Below are 21,639 nucleotides of genomic sequence, written 5' to 3' on the forward strand. Positions count from 1 at the left end.
ATCTTCTTGGTTTTCTTCTGAATGGATATGTTTTCGTATTTTAGTTTGGGGTCTTAAAGGTCCTCCCTTAACATTGATGTATTTGTTAATTACAAGCACCACAACCTAAAGACTGTTCCGGAACAAATTTAGCCACAAAAGCTTTCAAGCAGAATCAAATGCTTTGAATCACAAGCTTTATTTCACATAGCTGAAGGCTATTTTACGGAAATGTTCCATTATACCTCTTCCGCAATACTTATTTTACTTTACAATGGCATTGAAATAGCAGAATCCACTTAGCCGTGCATTTGCTGGTCTAACATTGAATTACAAGTTATTTTGAGAAATATTTGGTTGTTTTACTGCTTTTTATATATGACTCATGTCCAACAGACCATGCTGGAATATGTAGTATTAGTTTTTAGATGAATCCAAAATCGTAGGCACAAGTAATGTGCGAAGAGAATTGGTTTTACTGATACTGGGCCATTGTTCCACGATTGTTTTTCAAATTACTAGTAAGGAAGAATATTCTGCAGAACCATCAGATGTTCTTCAGATGTACAGGAATATTTTGGGGATTTTTTCCCTCTGTTAGTAAATGTATATTTTCTACAAAGGTGAATCAAAAATGATATTACTAAAGAAGTACATAATATACAAAAAAAAAGGCCAAACTTACACAATACCATTTAAAACATGGCTCTACGTATGATGCAGATGGGGCTTTGTAATACAGTCCTATGAAAAAGTTTGGGCACCCCTATTAATCTTAATCATTTTTAGTTCTAAATATTTTGGTGTTTGCAACAGCCATTTCAGTTTGATATATCTAATAACTGATGGACACAGTAATATTTCAGGATTGAAATGAGGTTTATTATACTAACAGAAAATGCGCAATATGCATTAAACCAAAATTTGACCGGTGCAAAAATATGGGCACCTCAACAGAAAAGTGACATTAATATTTAGTACATCCTCCTTTTGCAAAGATAACAGTCTCTAGTCGCTTCCTGTAGCTTTTAATCAGTTCCTGGATCCTGGATGAAGGTATTTTGGACCATTTCTTTCTACAAAACAATTCAAGTTCAGTTAAGTTTGATGGTCGCCGAACATGGACAGCCCGCTCTCAAATGATCTGAAAACAAAGATTGTTCAACATAGTTGTTCAGGGGAAGGATACAAAACGTTGTCTCAGAGATTTAACCTGTCAGTTTCCACTGTGAGGAACATAGTAAGGAAATGGAAGACCACAGGGACAGTTCTTGTTAAGCCCAGAAGTGGCAGGCCAAGAAAAATATCAGAAAGGCAGAGAAGAAGAATGGTGAGAACAGTCAAGGACAATCCACAGACCACCTCCAAAGAGCTGCAGCATCATCTTGCTGCAGATGGTGTCACTGTGCATCGGTAACAATACAGCGCACTTTGCACAAGGAGAAGCTGTCAGGGAGAGTGATGAGAAAGAAGCCGTTTCTGCATGTACGCCACAAATAGAGTTGCCTGAGGTATGCAAAAGCACATTTGGAGAAGCCAACTTCATTTTGGAAACAAAGATTGAGTTGTTTGGTTATAAAAAAAAGGCGTTATGCATGGCGTCCAAAAAGAAACAGCATTCCAAGAAAAACACTTGCTACCCACTGTAAAATTTGGTGGAGGTTCCATCATGCTTTGGGGCTGTGTAGCCAATGCCGGCACCGGGAATCTTGTTAAAGTTGAGGGTCACATGGATTCCACTCAGTATCAGCAGATTCTTGAGAATAATGTTCAAGAATCAGTGACGAAGTTGAAGTTACGCCGGGGATGGATATTTCAGCAAGACAATGATCCAAAACACTGCTCCAAATCAACTCAGGCATTAATGCAGAGGAACAATTACAATGTTCTGGAATGGCCATACCAGTCCCCAGACCTGAATATCATTGAACTTCTGTGGGATGATTTGAAGCGGGCTGTCCATGCTCGGCGACCATCTAACTTAACTGAACTTGAATTGTTTGTCCAAAATACCTTTATCCAGGATCCAGGAACTGATTAAAAGCTACAGGAAGTGACTAGAGGCTGTTATCTTTGCAAAAGGAGGATGTACTAAATATTAATGTCACTTTTCTGTTGAGGTGCCCATACTTTTGCACCGGTCAAATTTTGGTTTAATGCATATTGCACATTTTCTGTTAGTACAATAAACCTCATTTCAATCCTGAAATATTACTGTGTCCATCAGTTATTAGATATATCAAACTGAAATGGCTGTTGCAAATACCAAAATATTTAGAACTAAGAATGATTAAGATTAATAGGGGTGCCCAAACTTTTTCATAGGACTGTATATGATAGAAACAGCTCAGGCGTACCATTCTAATAGCACCCACACAATTACAATAGAAGAAATACGAGAAATATGGCAGCAACTAAAATATAGAGCCCATGAGGGAAATATTGGGCCCTTAGGTTGGTACTCTGCCCCACACGGAGAGCAACTTGTAGCCTGCCTTCTTTAGATGAGTGGATGAAGAAGGAATAATCTAGTTTTCTGAACCTCCAAGAAACAAACCTTCAGGTCTGTGTCCCAACTTTTCACAAAAAAAAAAAATGGAGGCAGGTAGATTTGAGAGGGACCCCAACATAGCATACTGTATATGGTAAGCATGGTATGACTCATAACTGCTGAGCAGGCACAGAGTTATTAAAGGCCTTGGGAAATGGGTGAAGGAAATCGAGGCCAGAAGTCAGGCAAATAAGTCAGAAGAGTCATTTACGTTTTTTTATGAGGTCCAGCAGACATTACTTATAGCGTTATTCCTATCTTAGCATATCATCGCCAATATAACTACTCCCAAATCTTAACCCTTGCAATGGTACTTTGAGCTGTTCCTCTAACTCCCATAGTGGTGTTTTTGTAACTGTGAAGCTATGGAAACAGCGTAATTTAGCTATGCTGTTTTAATAGGTGTTTCCATGTCCAACCGTTCTCATAAGTGCCACCCTGAAGAATTAGGTACAGTTATTCCCATTTCAGCAATGTTGAGCTGATAATAACACTTTAAGGCTGTATTCACACTGAGTAACGCTGGCGTTTTTTGTGCTTATTTTTGCACATAGCGCTGCGTTAACGCAGCGTAGCGCCGCGTTAACGCCGCGTATACGCCGCGTTAATGCCGGGCAATGCCACCGCAAAATAGCGCCGCGTTAACGCGGCGTATACGCGGCGCTATGTGCAAAAATAAGCACAAAAAACGCCAGCGTTACTCAGTGTGAATAAAACCTAAGAAATGAGAAACTTGAACAAGGCACACCTGGAACCAACACAAGAAGGTCAGTTCATCAAGGCTGCTGGAAAAACCAGGTTGCAAAAGACTCGGAACTTTAGTGAAGGTTATAGGGCAATGTGCTTGGACGAGAAGGTCTTCTGTGCTGCCAGTATGGTAAGCAGGATGGTTGGATGGGGTGGAACATTTGGGTATACAGACACCAGTCAAAAAACAGAGACATGCAAAGATGGTGGAGTCCATGCCAACCCAGAGTTTAATGTTCACATGGCAGTTCCTGTCAACAATTCTGTAAATATAAACAGCATTTTAAGCTTACTAGTAGGTTTTTGCCCTCCATGGGGATCACAGAGACGTAGGCTCTAAGTTTCATATAATTGAAATCAGTGGAGTGCTGCCTATTAGCAGATGCTATGAACTGGATTTGGTGAAAGGTCCCCTTTAATGTATGTAGTATAAGGTATTTACACCTGTTCTTGAATCATATTATGGCAGAATTCTTGTGTTTTTTATTTACTACATTTGTAGAGGCATAAGATAAGATGCTAAAGATTATGGGGAAAATAAGTCAACTATTTACTAACATAGATGCATCAAGATGAGTGACAGGGAACTATACTGGCAGCCTGGAATCTTGTGAGTTTGTATAGTATAGAAATTCTTCTCTATCAATATAAATTGTATTACTGTACATTAATAAATATATAGTACAGAGTGTTTTATATATTGTACATCAGAAGGAATTATAAAGTCATCTGGGTAAAAGCAATATGACAAATGGGATCAATTAGCAAGTGACAGTAATATACTAATTTCTTCTTCAGCACCACACGACTTGTAATATAGTTTGTAGCTGTATTCCAGAATCCATTTGTTACATTTACATGATCCCAAATGTAGTGTCATTCAGTGTATGACCTTTGAATTTCTTTCTTTATTGTACATGTGCATGTATAACCATAAAATATTTTATTTCTACATCTTGCTTTATAAGGAATTATTTCATATTATGAATAGTGCAGTGTACAGTATTAATCTTCTAGTGGCCCCAAATATCTTAGACATGTCATAAGAAGATTTCTACATAATAACACAATAACATCTATATAAATCCCTTTTCTGTTTAAAGACAACTCTTGAGCTGGAGGATTACACTTTGCAGGTGATCTGTTCAACTGTTCAAAGATACCTTCTGTGTTTCTACCAAAAGGAAAATGACTATTAATCTACTCAATAGCTGAGTATAAGCTCTTATTAGCGGGATTATAAACCTATTGTATTTAGGCCTAGAGCCAGTAATAAAAATCATCCTTTTTCATTAATATAAATTGAAATACAGTAACATTTTGTTATTGTGCTACAAAATTAAAGTGAAAACAGCTAACATAACAAAAGGTTACTTATCTCTTCCCAATCTTCTGTAGACTGGGCTCCACTTTCTGGTGTCTTCCTGACACACACAGGAAGTAGTCAGAGATGCCATCCTAGATTATCACGCCGTTCTCTGCCTGTCTGAGTGGGCATATCTCCTAGTAGTTGCTTGTTGGGAAAAATGATATCATGTTATCGGCTACATATAAGTGCCTGGTTTTACTGACACATCAAATATTTGAGAAAGTATCTTTTTAAAAACATATGTAGAGGACTAAGTATTTTTTATTCTGTGTAGTTTTCATTGCATTTTGGGCAGCTAACATGATACAATTAAATGATAAATCTATGATATATATATATATATATATATATATATATATATATATATGTATATATACAGACGAATACATATACATATACATATGATATATATATATCACAGGTTATGATATTATGCGCTGTATGTTTGGAGTTACTTTCTAATAAAACATATACTTCTTTTATTTTAAAGTATTTTCCCTTCATTGTTATTTTACCAGAATTATTGAAAACCATTATGTGGTTCCTGGTGAAGAAAGTGTCACAGAATATTCAATGTATGGGGAAGGCTACACCCTGGAATGTGATTGTCACAGTGACTGGTACCGAGAAGACGGTGGCCACAGGGACTACAGGTAATGGCCATTTGTGCACAGTCAGTATGTAATCAGATTAATGGGATTTTTCATGCAATAAATATATGCAGTTATCACTTAATCCCTGCATTGACATGGCAAATGTTGTTTATTAGAACTTCATACCTCTACAGACCTTTCTAATAAAAAACAATCTTGAGGCTATCCAGCTTTTTTGGCTACTGTGGAAATACAGTGGAAAATAACACTATGTTTTAGGCTTGAATCTCAAATAGCACGAACGCGGCGATTTTACTATGGTCAAAACAATGCGGCAAAAAACATTGCATTTTACAGTAACTGCAAAGGGGATGAGATTCTGGCTAATCCCATCCACAGAAAAATATGCCCAGTGGAAATACTGCAATTTCAAAAAATGTTGCGTTTTTGTAAATCGCAGTATGTCAATTATATTTATGGAAATAATGGCATTTTCCGTATAGCTATAACTAAAGCAGAAAGTCCACAAAGGACTTTCTGTGAGAATTGCTGCGGAAAGACCGCAATGTGTTTCTGCTGTGGTTTTTACATCAGTGCTTTTTGGCTACGCCCCCCTAAGTGTGGCCTTTACCTTACAGTACCATCAAAGTGAATAACATTTTGGTTGATCTCACCTACACAATGCAGAAAAAAAGAGCTGCGGGAAAACTGCTTATTCAGAAACACGTGGTTTTTTTGAAAAATACAGCATTCTAATTTTACTTGTGGTAAATGAAAGGCAAAAATGATACAAATAGTGTATATAAGGGCAAAATAGATATCTCTTTTTTCTAGGATATAGGGATGGATAGTCCACGAATACACGACTGTATTTACATATTATGTGACCTAACTGCTTGTACTGACCCTTCCCTATCACTTTACAGTGTTTAATACCCTTGAATACCCAGCAAAACGTTTTATGGTTGTTACGGAGAGGTACATTGATGAAGCTTACAAATATAGTTTCATTGTGATAACTGCACCAGTGAATGGCTTTAGCGCCATTTCCATTGTCCAAAAAGATGAACTTTAACCATCTTTGCATGGCAGAGAACATAACCCCTTTTATGAACTGACAATGTGAGAAGAGGATGGCTTAGTTAATAAACTGAACCAGACAAGTATTCCTCCCCATTGGCTGCTTATATCGTATTGGCAGTTGAGTTACACTTTCCTGCACTATGGAACAGACACTGAAATTGGGCCATTGGTGCAAATTTCACATTGAAACTATATTAATTAATCTTTACTAATATATATTTCTATAACAACCAAAAACTGTTATGTGGCCCTAGACAACCCCTTTAAAATGAATCCATATCTTTTACATAATATCGTGTTTAGGTACAACATTTTATGGTTAATGTATTTGCAGTGTATCTTTAGGAGAGAGTCACGGATCCCCTCAGACTAATGTACTAATGTGACATGCAGCCTCTGTCACAAGCAGTAAATTAACCCACCACTAGGTGTTTATTCTATTAGTGAATGTGCTATTGAACATCTGATTAACATGAGGACACCATGCAGCCATTAATGCAATAGTTCTAAAGCATAGGGCTCCGAAATGTCCATTTTATGTGGTTGACCTAAATACTGTGAGAACACCACCATACTAATACAGATTTTTGTCACGGGCAACATGATCCCAGAGTGAAATGTTGAAGGTCAGAGCACAGCTTCTTACGGTATAATACTACTAGCAGTGTGAAAAGCAACATAGTGTGTAATACTTTATTCACATACAGAAAAAATAACAGCACAGTAGGCGTTGAAAGACAAAAGGCTGACTTCCATGTGACGTGCTGTTTCAAGGACGGTTATGGCTTTGTAGCTGGAAATCCTTGACTCTGAAAACATAACATACTGTGTTTGGAAGAAAAGCAGAAATCCAACTTTTATGGTTGGCATATTTTCATCAGCTACCTTATTGAAATAGGTAAAAACAATTTGAAAGCACTAGAACATGCATATATGTAGACTAGAGATGAGCGAACAGTGTTCTATCGAACTCATGTTCGATCGGATATTAGGCTGTTCGGCATGTTCGAATCGAATCGAACACCACGTGGTAAAGTGCGCCATTACTCGATTCCCCTCCCACCTTCCCTGGCGCCTTTTTTGCTCCAATAACAGCGCAGGGTAGGTGGGACAGGAACTACGACACCGGTGACGTTGAGAAAAGTAGGCAAAACCCATTGGCTGCCGAAAACATGTGACCTCTAATTTAAAAGAACAGCGCCGCCCAGGTTCGCGTCATTCTGAGCTTGCAATTCACCGAGGACGGAGGTTTCCGTCCAGCTAGCTAGGGCTTAGATTCTGGGTAGGCAGGGACAGGCTAGGATAGGAAGGAGAAGACAACCACAACAGCTCTTGTAAGAGCTAAATTCCAGGGAGAAGCTTGTCAGTGTAACGTGGCACTGACGGGCTCAATCGCCGCAACCCAGCTTTCCCAGGATCCTGAATGGAATACACTGTCAGAGTATTCCCGTATACCCGATATATACCCCCGATACCCGTTCCAACGGTGTGCCCCCCCACCTTCACCCCAGAAATACCCTGCAAGTCCCCTAGCAATAGAATTGGGGCTATATACACCCACTATTTTTGCTACTGCCATATAGTGCCATTGTCTGACTGGGAATTCAAAGAATATATTGGGGTTACGTGCACCCACAATTTTTACTACTGGTATACAGTGCCAGTTTCTGACTGGGAATTCAAAGAATATATTGGGGTTATAAATACCCTCATTTCTTGCTACTGCCATATAGTGCCAGTTTCTGACTGGTAATTCAAAGAATATATTGGGGTTATAAATACCCTCATTTCTTGCTACTGGTATATAGTGCCATTGTCTGACTGGGAATTCAAAGAATATATTGGGGTTACGTGCACCCACAATTTTTACTACTGGTATACAGTGCCAGTTTCTGACTGGGAATTCAAAGAATATATTGGGGTTACAAATACCCTCATTTCTTGCTACTGCCATATAGTGCCAGTTTCTGACTGGTAATTCAAAGAATATATTGGGGTTACGTGCACCCACAATTTTTACTACTGGTATACAGTGCCATTGTCTGACTGGGAATTCAAAGAATATATTGGGGTTATAAATACCCTCATTTCTTGCTACTGCCATATAGTGCCAGTTTCTGACTGGGAATTCAAAGAATATATTGGGGTTACGTGCACCCACAATTTTTACTACTGGTATACAGTGCCATTGTCTGACTGGGAATTCAAAGAATATATTGGGGTTATAAATACCCTCATTTCTTGCTACTGGTATATAGTGCCATTGTCTGACTGGGAATTCAAAGAATATATTGGGGTTACGTGCACCCACAATTTTTACTACTGGTATACAGTGCCAGTTTCTGACTGGGAATTCAAAGAATATATTGGGGTTACAAATACCCTCATTTCTTGCTACTGCCATATAGTGCCAGTTTCTGACTGGTAATTCAAAGAATATATTGGGGTTACGTGCACCCACAATTTTTACTACTGGTATACAGTGCCAGTTTCTGACTGGGAATTCAAAGAATATATTGGGGTTACAAATACCCTCATTTCTTGCTACTGCCATATAGTGCCAGTTTCTGACTGGTAATTCAAAGAATATATTGGGGTTATAAATACCCTCATTTCTTGCTACTGGTATATAGTGCCATTGTCTGACTGGGAATTCAAAGAATATATTGGGGTTACGTGCACCCACAATTTTTACTACTGGTATACAGTGCCAGTTTCTGACTGGGAATTCAAAGAATATATTGGGGTTACAAATACCCTCATTTCTTGCTACTGCCATATAGTGCCAGTTTCTGACTGGTAATTCAAAGAATATATTGGGGTTACGTGCACCCACAATTTTTACTACTGGTATACAGTGCCAGTTTCTGACTGGGAATTCAAAGAATATATTGGGGTTACAAATACCCTCATTTCTTGCTACTGGTATATAGTGCCATTGTCTGACTGGGAATTCAAAGAATATATTGGGGTTACGTGCACCCACAATTTTTACTACTGGTATACAGTGCCAGTTTCTGACTGGGAATTCAAAGAATATATTGGGGTTACAAATACCCTCATTTCGTGCTACTGCCATATAGTGCCAGTTTCTGACTGGTAATTCAAAGAATATATTGGGGTTACGTGCACCCACAATTTTTACTACTGGTATACAGTGCCATTGTCTGACTGGGAATTCAAAGAATATATTGGGGTTATAAATACCCTCATTTCTTGCTACTGCCATATAGTGCCAGTTTCTGACTGGGAATTCAAAGAATATATTGGGGTTATAAATACCCTCATTTCTTGCTACTGGTATATAGTGCCATTGTCTGACTGGGAATTCAAAGAATATATTGGGGTTACATGCACCCACAATTTTTACTACTGGTATACAGTGCCAGTTTCTGACTGGGAATTCAAAGAATATATTGGGGTTACAAATACCCTCATTTCTTGCTACTGCCATATAGTGCCAGTTTCTGACTGGTAATTCAAAGAATATATTGGGGTTACGTGCACCCACAATTTTTACTACTGGTATACAGTGCCATTGTCTGACTGGGAATTCAAAGAATATATTGGGGTTACAAATACCCTCATTTCTTGCTACTGCCATATAGTGCCAGTTTCTGACTGGTAATTCAAAGAATATATTGGGGTTACGTGCACCCACAATTTTTACTACTGGTATACAGTGCCATTGTCTGACTGGGAATTCAAAGAATATATTGGGGTTATAAATACCCTCATTTCTTGCTACTGCCATATAGTGCCAGTTTCTGACTGGGAATTCAAAGAATATATTGGGGTTACGTGCACCCACAATTTTTACTACTGGTATACAGTGCCATTGTCTGACTGGGAATTCAAAGAATATATTGGGGTTATAAATACCCTCATTTCTTGCTACTGGTATATAGTGCCATTGTCTGACTGGGAATTCAAAGAATATATTGGGGTTACGTGCACCCACAATTTTTACTACTGGTATACAGTGCCAGTTTCTGACTGGGAATTCAAAGAATATATTGGGGTTACAAATACCCTCATTTCTTGCTACTGCCATATAGTGCCAGTTTCTGACTGGTAATTCAAAGAATATATTGGGGTTACGTGCACCCACAATTTTTACTACTGGTATACAGTGCCAGTTTCTGACTGGGAATTCAAAGAATATATTGGGGTTACAAATACCCTCATTTCTTGCTACTGCCATATAGTGCCAGTTTCTGACTGGTAATTCAAAGAATATATTGGGGTTATAAATACCCTCATTTCTTGCTACTGTTATATAGTGCCATTGTCTGACTGGGAATTCAAAGAATATATTGGGGTTACGTGCACCCACAATTTTTACTACTGGTATACAGTGCCAGTTTCTGACTGGGAATTCAAAGAATATATTGGGGTTACAAATACCCTCATTTCTTGCTACTGCCATATAGTGCCAGTTTCTGACTGGTAATTCAAAGAATATATTGGGGTTACAAATACCCTCATTTCTTGCTACTGCCATATAGTGCCAGTTTCTGACTGGTAATTCAAAGAATATATTGGGGTTACGTGCACCCACAATTTTTACTACTGGTATACAGTGCCATTGTCTGAATGGGAATTCAAAGAATATATTGGGGTTATAAATACCCTCATTTCTTGCTACTGCCATATAGTGCCAGTTTCTGACTGGTAATTCAAAGAATATATTGGGGTTATAAATACCCTCATTTCTTACTACTGGTATATAGTGCCATTGTCTGACTGGGAATTCAAAGAATATATTGGGGTTACGTGCACCCACAATTTTTACTACTGGTATACAGTGCCAGTTTCTGACTGGGAATTCAAAGAATATATTGGGGTTACAAATACCCTCATTTCTTGCTACTGCCATATAGTGCCAGTTTCTGACTGGTAATTCAAAGAATATATTGGGGTTACGTGCACCCACAATTTTTACTACTGGTATACAGTGCCATTGTCTGACTGGGAATTCAAAGAATATATTGGGGTTATAAATACCCTCATTTCTTGCTACTGCCATATAGTGCCAGTTTCTGACTGGTAATTCAAAGAATATATTGGGGTTATAAATACCCTCATTTCTTGCTACTGTTATATAGTGCCATTGTCTGACTGGGAATTCAAAGAATATATTGGGGTTACGTGCACCCACAATTTTTGCTACTGGTATATAGTGCCAATTTCTAACTGGGAATTCAAAATGCGCAAGGCTCCCGGAAAGGGACGTGGACGAGGCCGTTGGCGAGGTCGGGGGAATGGTTCTGGGGAGCAAGGTAGCAGTGAAGCCACAGGGCGTCCCGTGCCTACTCCTGTGGGGCAGCAAGCATTGCGCCACTCCACAGTGCCAGGGTTGCTTGCCACATTAACTAAACTGCAGGGTACAAACCTTAGTAGGCCCGAGAACCAGGAACAGGTCTTGCAATGGCTGTCAGAGAACGCTTACAGCACATTGTCCAGCAGCCAGTCAGACTCTGCCTCCTCTCCTCCTATTACCCAACAGTCTTGTCCTCCTTCCTCCCAAAATTCCCAAGCTTCACAGAACAATAACCCCAACTGTCCCTGCTCCCCAGAGCTGTTCTCCGCTCCTTTCATTGTCCCTCAACCTGCCTCTCCACGTCACGATTCCACGAACCTAACAGAGGAGCATCTGTGTCCAGATGCTCAAACACTAGAGTCTCCTCCATCTCCGTTCGATTTGGTGGTGGATGACCAGCAACCCACCCTCATCGACGATGATGTGACGCAGTTGCCGTCAGGGCATCCAGTTGACCGGCGCATTGTGCGGGAGGAGGAGATGAGACAGGAGTTGGAAGAGGAAGTGGTGGATGATGAGGACACTGACCCGACCTGGACAGGGGGGATGTCAAGCGGGGAAAGTAGTGTGGATGTTGAGGCAAGTGCAGCACCAAAAAGGGTAGCTAGAGGCAGAGGCAGAGGTCAGCAGCTTAGGCGAAGCCAGGCCACACCCGGAATCTCCCAAGATGTTCCAGTTCATACCCAGCCCCGAAAAACTCCCACCTCGAGGGCACGTTTCTCGAAGGTGTGGAGTTTTTTCAAGGAATGCGCCGAGGACAGATATAGTGTTGTCTGCACAATTTGCCTCTCGAAATTGATTAGGGGCTCTGAGAAGAGCAACCTGTCCACCACTTCAATGCGCCATCATTTGGAATCCAAGCACTGGAATCAGTGGCAGGCAGCAACGGCAGGACAAAGGCCGCCTGCCGTTCACGCCACTGCCACTGCCTCTGCCACTGCCTCTGCCTCTGCCACTGCCACTGCTGACTGTGCTGGCAATGCACTCCAGAGGACGAGCCAGGACACCACTTCATCTGCCTCCGCCACTTTGTTGACTTCTCCCTCATCCTCCCCTGTTCCTGTCTTATCTCCTTCTCCTGCACCATCAAAGGCACCATCAGGCGCTTCTTTACAACAACCCACCATCTCTCAGACATTGGAGCAGCGGCAGAAATACACTGCTAACCACCCACACGCGCAAGCCTTGAACGCCAACATCGCTAAACTGCTGGCCCAGGAGATGTTGGCGTTCCGGCTTGTTGAAACTCCCGCCTTCCTGGACCTGATGGCAACTGCGGCACCTCGCTATGCCGTCCCTAGCCGTCACTACTTCTCCCGGTGTGCCGTCCCCGCCTTGCACCAGCACGTGTCACTCAACATCAGGCGGGCCCTTAGTTCCGCGCTTTGCACAAAGGTCCACTTGACCACCGACGCGTGGACAAGTGCATGCGGACAGGGACGCTACATTTCACTGACGGCACACTGGGTGAATGTAGTTGAGGCTGGGACTGCTTCCCAAACTGGCCCGGTGTACCTCGTCTCCCCGCCTAACATTCCTGGCAGGGACACGAGAAGAACACCCCCCTCCTCCTCCTCCTCTACCGCCTCCTCCTCCGCCACCGCCTCCTCCTCCGCCACCGCCTCCTCCTCCGCTGTTAGATTGACCCCAGCTACGAGTTGGAAACGTTGCAGCACTGGGGTTGGTAGACGTCAGCAGGCTGTGCTGAAGCTGATCAGCTTGGGGGACAGACAACACACTGCCTCCGAGGTGAGGGATGCCCTCCTCGATGAGACGGCAATATGGTTTGAGCCGCTGCACCTGGGCCCAGGCATGGTCGTTTGTGATAACGGCCGGAACCTGGTAGCAGCTCTGGAGCTTGCCGGACTCCAACATGTTCCATGCCTGGCCCACGTCTTCAACCTAGTGGTGCAACGTTTCCTAAAGAGCTACCCCAATGTTCCAGAGCTACTGGTGAAAGTGCGGCGCATGTGCGCCCACTTTCGCAAGTCGACAGTAGCCGCTGCTAGCTTAAAATCTCTCCAGCAACGCCTGCATGTGCCACAACACCGGCTTTTGTGCGACGTCCCCACACGCTGGAACTCAACGTTTCAGATGTTGAATAGAGTGGTTGAGCAGCAGAGACCTTTGATGGAATACCAGCTACAAAACCCTAGGGTGCCACAAAGTCAGCTGCCTCAGTTTCTCATCCATGAGTGGCCATGGATGAGAGACCTTTGTGACATCCTACGGGTGTTTGAGGAGTCCACAAGGAGGGTGAGCTCTGAGGATGCGATGGTGAGCCTTACAATCCCGCTCTTGTGTGTTCTGAGAGAATCCCTGATTGACATCAGGGATAACTCAGATCACACAGAGGAGTCAGGGATAGCATCCGATCCGTCACAGCTGGAGAGTAGGTCCACACATCTGTCCGCTTCATCGCGTTTAATGGAGGAGGAGGAGGAGGAGGAAGAGTTGTCCGATGATGTGATGGTGATACAGGAGGCTTCCGGGCAACTTCGAATCGTCCCATTGTTGCAGCGCGGATGGGTAGACATGGAGGATGAGGAGGAAATGGAGATTGAACTTTCCGGTGGGGCCAGAGGAGTCATGCCAACTAACACTGTGGCAGACATGGCTGAGTTCATGTTGGGGTGCTTTACAACCGACAAGCGTATTGTCAAAATCATGGAGGACAACCAGTACTGGATCTTTGCTATCCTTGACCCCCGGTATAAAAACAACATCTCGTCTTTTATTCCGGTAGAGGGGAGGGCCAATCGCATCAATGCTTGCCACAGGCAATTGGTGCAGAATATGATGGAGATGTTTCCAGCATGTGACGTTGGCGGCAGGGAGGACAGTTCCTCCAGTAGGCGACCAAGTTCTCACCGGTCCACACAAACGAGGGGCACACTGTCTAAGGTCTGGGACACCTTGATGGCACCCCCTCGCCAAAGTGCCGCCACAGAGGGTCCTAGTGTCACCAGGCGTGAGAAGTATAGGCGCATGTTGCGGGAATACCTTTCCGACCACAGCCCTGTCCTCTCCGACCCCTCTGCGCCCTACACGTATTGGGTGTCGAAGTTGGACCTGTGGCTTGAACTTGCCCTATATGCCTTGGAGGTGCTGTCCTGTCCTGCCGCCAGCGTCCTATCTGAGAGGGTGTTCAGTGCAGCCGGTGGCATCATCACTGACAAGCGCACCCGTCTGTCAGCTGAGAGTGCCGACCGGCTCACTTTGATAAAAATGAACCACCACTGGATAGAGCCTTCATTTTTGTGCCCACCTGTGTAAAGCACCCCAACATGAAACTCCATGTCTGTACTCAACCTCTCCAATTCCTCCGCATCCTCATACTCATCCACCATAAGCGTTGCACAATTCTGCTAATACTAGGCTCCCTCCAACATGATTTCCCCCAACTCTGCTGGTTAGAGGCTCCCTCCACCCTGATTTCCACCAACTCTGCTGGTTAGAGGCTCCCTCCACCCTGATTTCCACCAACTCTGCTGGTTAGAGGCTCCCTCCACCCTGCTTTCCCACAACTCTGCTGGTTAGAGGCTCCCTCCACCATGAATTTGCCCAAACTGGGCTGGTTAGAGGCTCCCTCCACCATGAATTGGTCCAAACTGGGGTTTTTAGAGGCTCCCTCCACCATGAATTTGCCAAAACTGGGCTGTTTAGAGGCTCCCTCCACCATGAATTGGTCCAAATTGGGGTTTTTAGAGGCTCCCTCCACCATGAATTTGCCCAAACTGGGCTGGTTAGAGGCTCCCTCCACCATGAATTGGTCCAAACTGGGCTGGTTAGAGGCTCCCTCCACCATGAATTGGTCCAAATTGGGGTTTTTAGAGGCTCCCTCCACCATGAATTGGTCCAAACTGGACTGTTTAGAGGCTCCCTCCACCATGAATTGGTCCAAACTGGGGTTTTTAGAGGCTCCCTCCACCATGAATTGGTCCAAACTGGGCTGGTTAGAGGCTCCCTCCACCATGAATTGGTCCAAACTGGGTTTTTTAGAGGCTCCCTCCACCATGAATTGGTCCAAACTGGGGTTTTTAGAGGCTCCCTCCACCATGAATTGGTCCAAACTGGGTTTTTTAGAGGCTCCCTCCACCATGAATTGGTCCAAACTGGGGTTTTTAGAGGCTCCCTCCACCATGAATTGGTCCAAACTGGGGTTTTTAGAGGCTCCCTCCACCATGAATTTGCCCAAACTGGGCTGTTTAGAGGCTCCCTCCACCATGAATTGGTCCAAATTGGGGTTTTTAGAGGCTCCCTCCACCATGAATTGGTCCAAACTGGGGTTTTTAGAGGCTCCCTCCACCATGAATTTGCCCAAACTGGGCTGTTTAGAGGCTCCCTCCAGCATGAATTGGTCCAAACTGGGGTTTTTAGAGGCTCCCTCCACCATGAATTGGTCCAAACTGGGGTTTTTAGAGGCTCCCTCCACCATGAATTGGTCCAAACTGGGGTTTTTAGAGGCTCCCTCCACCATGAATTGGTCCAAACTGGGCTGGTTAGAGTCTCCCTCCACCATGAATTTGCCCAAACTGGGCTGTTTAGAGGCTCCCTCCACCATGAATTGGTCCAAACTGGGCTGGTTAGAGGCTCCCTCCACCATGAATTGGTCCAAACTGGGTTTTTTAGAGACTCCCTCCACCATGAATTGGTCCAAACTGGGCTGTTTAGAGGCTCCCTCCACCATGAATTGGTCCAAATTGGGGTTTTTAGAGGCTCCCTCCACCATGAATTTGCCCAAACTGGGCTGGTTAGAGGCTCCCTCCACCATGAATTGGTCCAAACTGGGCTGGTTAGAGGCTCCCTCCACCATGAATTGGTCCAAATTGGGGTTTTTAGAGGCTCCCTCCACCATGAATTGGCCCAAACTGGGCTGTTTAGAGGCTCCCTCCACCATGAATTGGTCCAAACTGGGGTTTTTAGAGGCTCCCTCCACCATGAATTGGTCCAAACTGGGCTGGTTAGAGGCTCCCTCCACCATGAATTGGTCCAAACTGGGTTTTTTAGAGGCTCCCTCCACCATGAATTGGTCCAAACTGGGGTTTTTAGAGGCTCCCTCCACCATGAATTTGCCCAAACTGGGCTGTTTAGAGGCTCCCTCCACCATGAATTGGTCCAAATTGGGGTTTTTAGAGGCTCCCTCCACCATGAATTTGCCCAAACTGGGCTGGTTAGAGGCTCCCTCCACCATGAATTGGTCCAAACTGGGCTGGTTAGAGGCTCCCTCCACCATGAATTGGTCCAAATTGGGGTTTTTAGAGGCTCCCTCCACCATGAATTGGTCCAAACTGGGCTGTTTAGAGGCTCCCTCCACCATGAATTGGTCCAAACTGGGGTTTTTAGAGGCTCCCTCCACCATGAATTGGTCCAAACTGGGCTGGTTAGAGGCTCCCTCCACCATGAATTGGTCCAAACTGGGTTTTTTAGAGGCTCCCTCCACCATGAATTGGTCCAAACTGGGGTTTTTAGAGGCTCCCTCCACCATGAATTGGTCCAAACTGGGGTTTTTAGAGGCTCCCTCCACCATGAATTGGTCCAAACTGGGGTTTTTAGAGGCTCCCTCCACCATGAATTTGCCCAAACTGGGCTGTTTAGAGGCTCCCTCCACCATGAATTGGTCCAAACTGGGTTTTTTAGAGGCTCCCTCCACCATGAATTGGTCCAAACTGGGGTTTTTAGAGTCTCCCTCCACCATGAATTGGTCCAAACTGGGGTTTTTAGAGGCTCCCTCCACCATGAATTTGCCCAAACTGGGCTGTTTAGAGGCTAACTCCACCATGAATTGGTCCAAATTGGGGTTTTTAGAGGCTCCCTCCACCATGAATTGGTCCAAACTGGGGTTTTTAGAGGCTCCCTCCACCATGAATTTGCCCAAACTGGGCTGTTTAGAGGCTCCCTCCAGCATGAATTGGTCCAAACTGGGGTTTTTAGAGGCTCCCTCCACCATGAATTGGTCCAAACTGGGGTTTTTAGAGGCTCCCTCCACCATGAATTGGTCCAAACTGGGGTTTTTAGAGGCTCCCTCCACCATGAATTGGTCCAAACTGGGCTGGTTAGAGGCTCCCTCCACCATGAATTTGCCCAAACTGGGCTGTTTAGAGGCTCCCTCCACCATGAATTGGTCCAAACGGGGGTTTTTAGAGGCTCCCTCCACCATGAATTTGCCCAAACTGGGCTGGTTAGAGGCTCCCTCCACCATGAATTTGCCCAAACTGGGCTGTTTAGAGGCTCCCTCCACCATGAATTGGTCCAAACTGGGCTGTTTAGAGGCTCCCTCCACCATGAATTGGTCCAAACTGGGTTTTTTAGAGGCTCCCTCCACCATGAATTGGTCCAAACTGGGGTTTTTAGAGGCTCCCTCCACCATGAATTGGTCCAAACTGGGGTTTTTAGAGGCTCCCTCCACCATGAATTTGCCCAAACTCTGCTGGTTAGAGGCTCAATCCACCCTGATTTTCAAAACAAATGTTGGTGCCAACCTCAACTTACTACAAGGGCCAAATTCACTGCTGGTGACAAGCTCTCCTCACTGCAAGTGCCAAATACACATGTTTCAAGGTGTTTTCCTACTGTCAGAGAGGTGGTATTGAGTGTGTAAAGTGTGTAGTTGTTAGGCTGTGATGTTGGGGTAATAGAGGGTCTTTGGTGTGTTAGATGCCCCCAGACATGCTTCCCCTGCTGTCCCAGTGTCATTCCAGAGGTGTTGGCATCATTTCCTGGGGTGTCATAGTGGACTTGGTGACCCTCCAGACACGGATTTGGGTTTCCCCCTTAACGAGTATCTGTTCCCCATAGACTATAATGGGGTTCGAAACCCGTTCGAACACACGAACAGTGAGCGGCTGTTCGATTCGAATTTCGAACCTCGAACATTTTAGTGTTCGCTCATCTCTAATGTAGACAAGCCAAGGCATTGGGTCATAAACTACTGTTTAGGTAGGCAACTATGGCTAGTTTATCACCTGATGTATATTATATATGGGTATTTATCCTTTTGCTATAACCTTGACTCAACCTTGTAAAGGTCCACATGGCTAAATTCCAAATAGTCCATGATAAATGCAAGCCAGGTTCAATTAACTTTGGGTTGATTCACAACATGCATTTGATGACTGTGTCTGTGAGCACAATGCATGACTATTGGCCTACTTTTGGTATCTACCAGACTGTGTATGTTGGCATACAGTTGTATACATAAAACTGTAACACGGCCCTCACCCTCCATGCTCACATGTGCCCTGTTATCTTTCAAAGAAAAAGGCATTGTCCAAAGGGATGTCTTTATATGCTTCCACCCTGAAAAACTTTCATGCATTATGTTATATATGATATCTTTTTGTGCATCAGAAACAAAACATGGAGCTACCTTACTATACAGGCCCTGTTGGAAAGCCACTGAGCAATGGAAACGAGATGCAATAATCTGTTTCCACCATTCCTATCTCCTGAAATCATTTTTCCTTTTTTTTTTTTCCAAAGTGCACTTTATAAGATTTTACAAGATAACACCTTTTGAAAGTGCCAGCTCTTCATGCTTCAGAAAATCTGACCCTTAACGCCCTGTCAACCACGTAAAATGGACATTTCTGAGCCCTATACTTAATGTACTGAAAAGAACAAAAAGGAGGTTTTGCAAAGGTACCTTTAAGATGCCTTGAACGAGCGAATATGATGAGTCTAGGCTTCTCCCTTACCTACGCTGCTTTTATTCCATCATTTATGCTGCATCTGGAAAGTCGCCTCTGACAGTTCTTCAGAAAAAAATTAAATTAATTCTAGGAGAAAGAACTGGGGCACTGAAAGGCCATATCCGCTGATCCCGTACTGATTGGTTCTTTCTAGATAATATTTGATATCATTCACTCCTTAGTCTGTAAGTATATGACTTTACAAGAATGACATGGCCATGCTCCAGCACTGCATGGGTTAACAAGCAGCGCTTTCTTTTCTTCTGCAGCTATAAGTCACAGACTACATATTAATCATTCAGATATTGATAGAAAGGCTTTGAATCTATAAGCTGCTTGAACTATTCATCTGCTCAAGAGGCTTACAGTAAACTGAAGTGTCGTCTCAAGTAACCACCTAAATGCAATAAATAGCCATCCAATGCTCAGGAGCCATAATGGTAGAAATGACTTTTATTATAGTGAATTATCTCTGTTTGAGGGGTCACATATGCAACTCATGTCCATTAGATATGTCAGAAATCACAAGCAGATCCCACTTTTTTATGTTTTTAGTTAAAAATAATAGACGTCTGATGTAATGGGTCTGAACCATTATAGTCAATGGGTTCCTCTGTTCTTCCAACTGACCAGAAGAACAGAAAACCAGTGTACATGGGAACCTAATCTTAATAGTATGGTTTTCAAATTCTCCATTGTGAAAACCACAAGTTTGAACAGAATAGATTAGAATAGAATAGATTTCCCTTTTGTGCAAACGAGACCTTTCACAGTGTGCAGACCGAAGAAGAATTTAATAATTCTATTACATCTGCCACCAGGACTCACAACATTAAGACTGGTTTAATAAATTCCCCTCAATCAAAAGTATAGTGTGTATATACATTTTATTAGTGAATAGAGATGAGCGAACAGTGTTCTATCGAACACATGTTCGATCGGATATCAGGGTGTTCGCCATGTTCGAATCGAATCGAACACCACGTGGTAAAGTGCGCCAAAATTCGATTCCCCTCCCACCTTCCCTGGCGCCTTTTTTGCACCAATAACAGCGCAGGGGAGGTGGGACAGGAACTACGACACCGGGGGCATTGAAAAAAATTGGAAAAAGTCATTGGCTGCCGAAAACAGGTGACCTCCATTTTAGACGAATAGTGGATTTCAAATCCGGGTCATATGAGAATGTGAACTTTGTGACTATGAGACAGGGATAGCTGTACAGGCAGGGATAGCTAGGGATAACCTTTATTTAGGGGGGAATGTTATTAAAAATAACTTTTTGGGGCTCTATCGGGTGTGTAATTGTGATTTTTGTGAGATAAACTTTTTCCCATAGGGATGCATTGGCCAGCGCTGATTGGCCGAATTCCGTACTCTGGCCAATCAGTGCTGGCCAATGCATTCTATTAGCTTGATGAAGCAGAGTGTGCACAAGGGTTCAAGCGCACCCTCGGCTCTGATGTAGCAGAGCCGAGGCTGCACAAGGGTTCAAGCGCACCCTCGGCTCTGATGTAGGAGAGCCGAGGGTGCACTTGAACCCTTGTGCACCCTCAGCTCTGCTACATCAGAGCCGAGGGTGCGCTTGAAACCTTGTGCACACTCTGCTTCATCAAGCTAATAGAATGCATTGGCCAGCGCTGATTGGCCAATGTATTCTATTAGCCTGATGAAGTAGAGCTGAATGTGTGTGCTAAGCACACACATTCAGCTCTACTTCATCGGGCTAATAGAATGCATTGGCCAGCGCTGATTGGCCAGAGTACGGAACTCGACCAATCAGCGCTGGCTCTGCTGGAGGAGGCGGAGTCTAAGATCGCTCCACACCAGTCTCCATTCAGGTCCGACCTTAGACTCCGCCTCCTCCGGCAGAGCCAGCGCTGATTGGCCGAAGGCTGGCCAATGCATTCCTATGCGAATGCAGAGACTTAGCAGTGCTGAGTCAGTTTTGCTCAACTACACATCTGATGCACACTCGGCACTGCTACATCAGATGTAGCAATCTGATGTAGCAGAGCCGAGGGTGCACTAGAACCCCTGTGCAAACTCAGTTCACGCTAATAGAATGCATTGGCCAGCGCTGATTGGCCAATGCATTCTATTAGCCCGATGAAGTAGAGCTGAATGTGTGTGCTAAGCACACTCATTCAGCACTGCTTCATCACGCCAATACAATGCATTAGCCAGTGCTGATTGGCCAGAGTACGGAATTCGGCCAATCAGCGCTGGCCAATGCATTCTATTAGCCCGATGAAGTAGAGCTGAATGTGTGTGCTAAGCACACACATTCAGCACTGCTTCATCAC

The 21,639-nt window shown here is 43.7% G+C and overlaps 1 protein-coding gene across 3 annotated transcripts in view; it reads left to right on the top strand.

The window, feature by feature from the left end:
• The window catches only part of SRRM3 (serine/arginine repetitive matrix 3), a 334,709-nt gene that overhangs the window by 220,969 nt on the left and 92,101 nt on the right, over positions 1-21,639 (top strand). For 2 of the 3 annotated variants that reach the window (XM_075264822.1, XM_075264823.1), the window contains one exon: positions 5,165-5,299. The exons of the other annotated variant lie outside the window; for it this stretch is intronic. In XM_075264822.1, coding sequence (XP_075120923.1) covers positions 5,165-5,299 — 135 coding nt within the window. The remainder of the gene's footprint in view (positions 1-5,164; positions 5,300-21,639) is intronic. 3 annotated transcript variants of the gene reach the window in all.

The sequence above is a fragment of the Leptodactylus fuscus genome, chromosome 2 (genome assembly GCF_031893055.1).
Source record: "Leptodactylus fuscus isolate aLepFus1 chromosome 2, aLepFus1.hap2, whole genome shotgun sequence".
NCBI classification, from domain to species: domain Eukaryota; kingdom Metazoa; phylum Chordata; class Amphibia; order Anura; family Leptodactylidae; genus Leptodactylus; species Leptodactylus fuscus.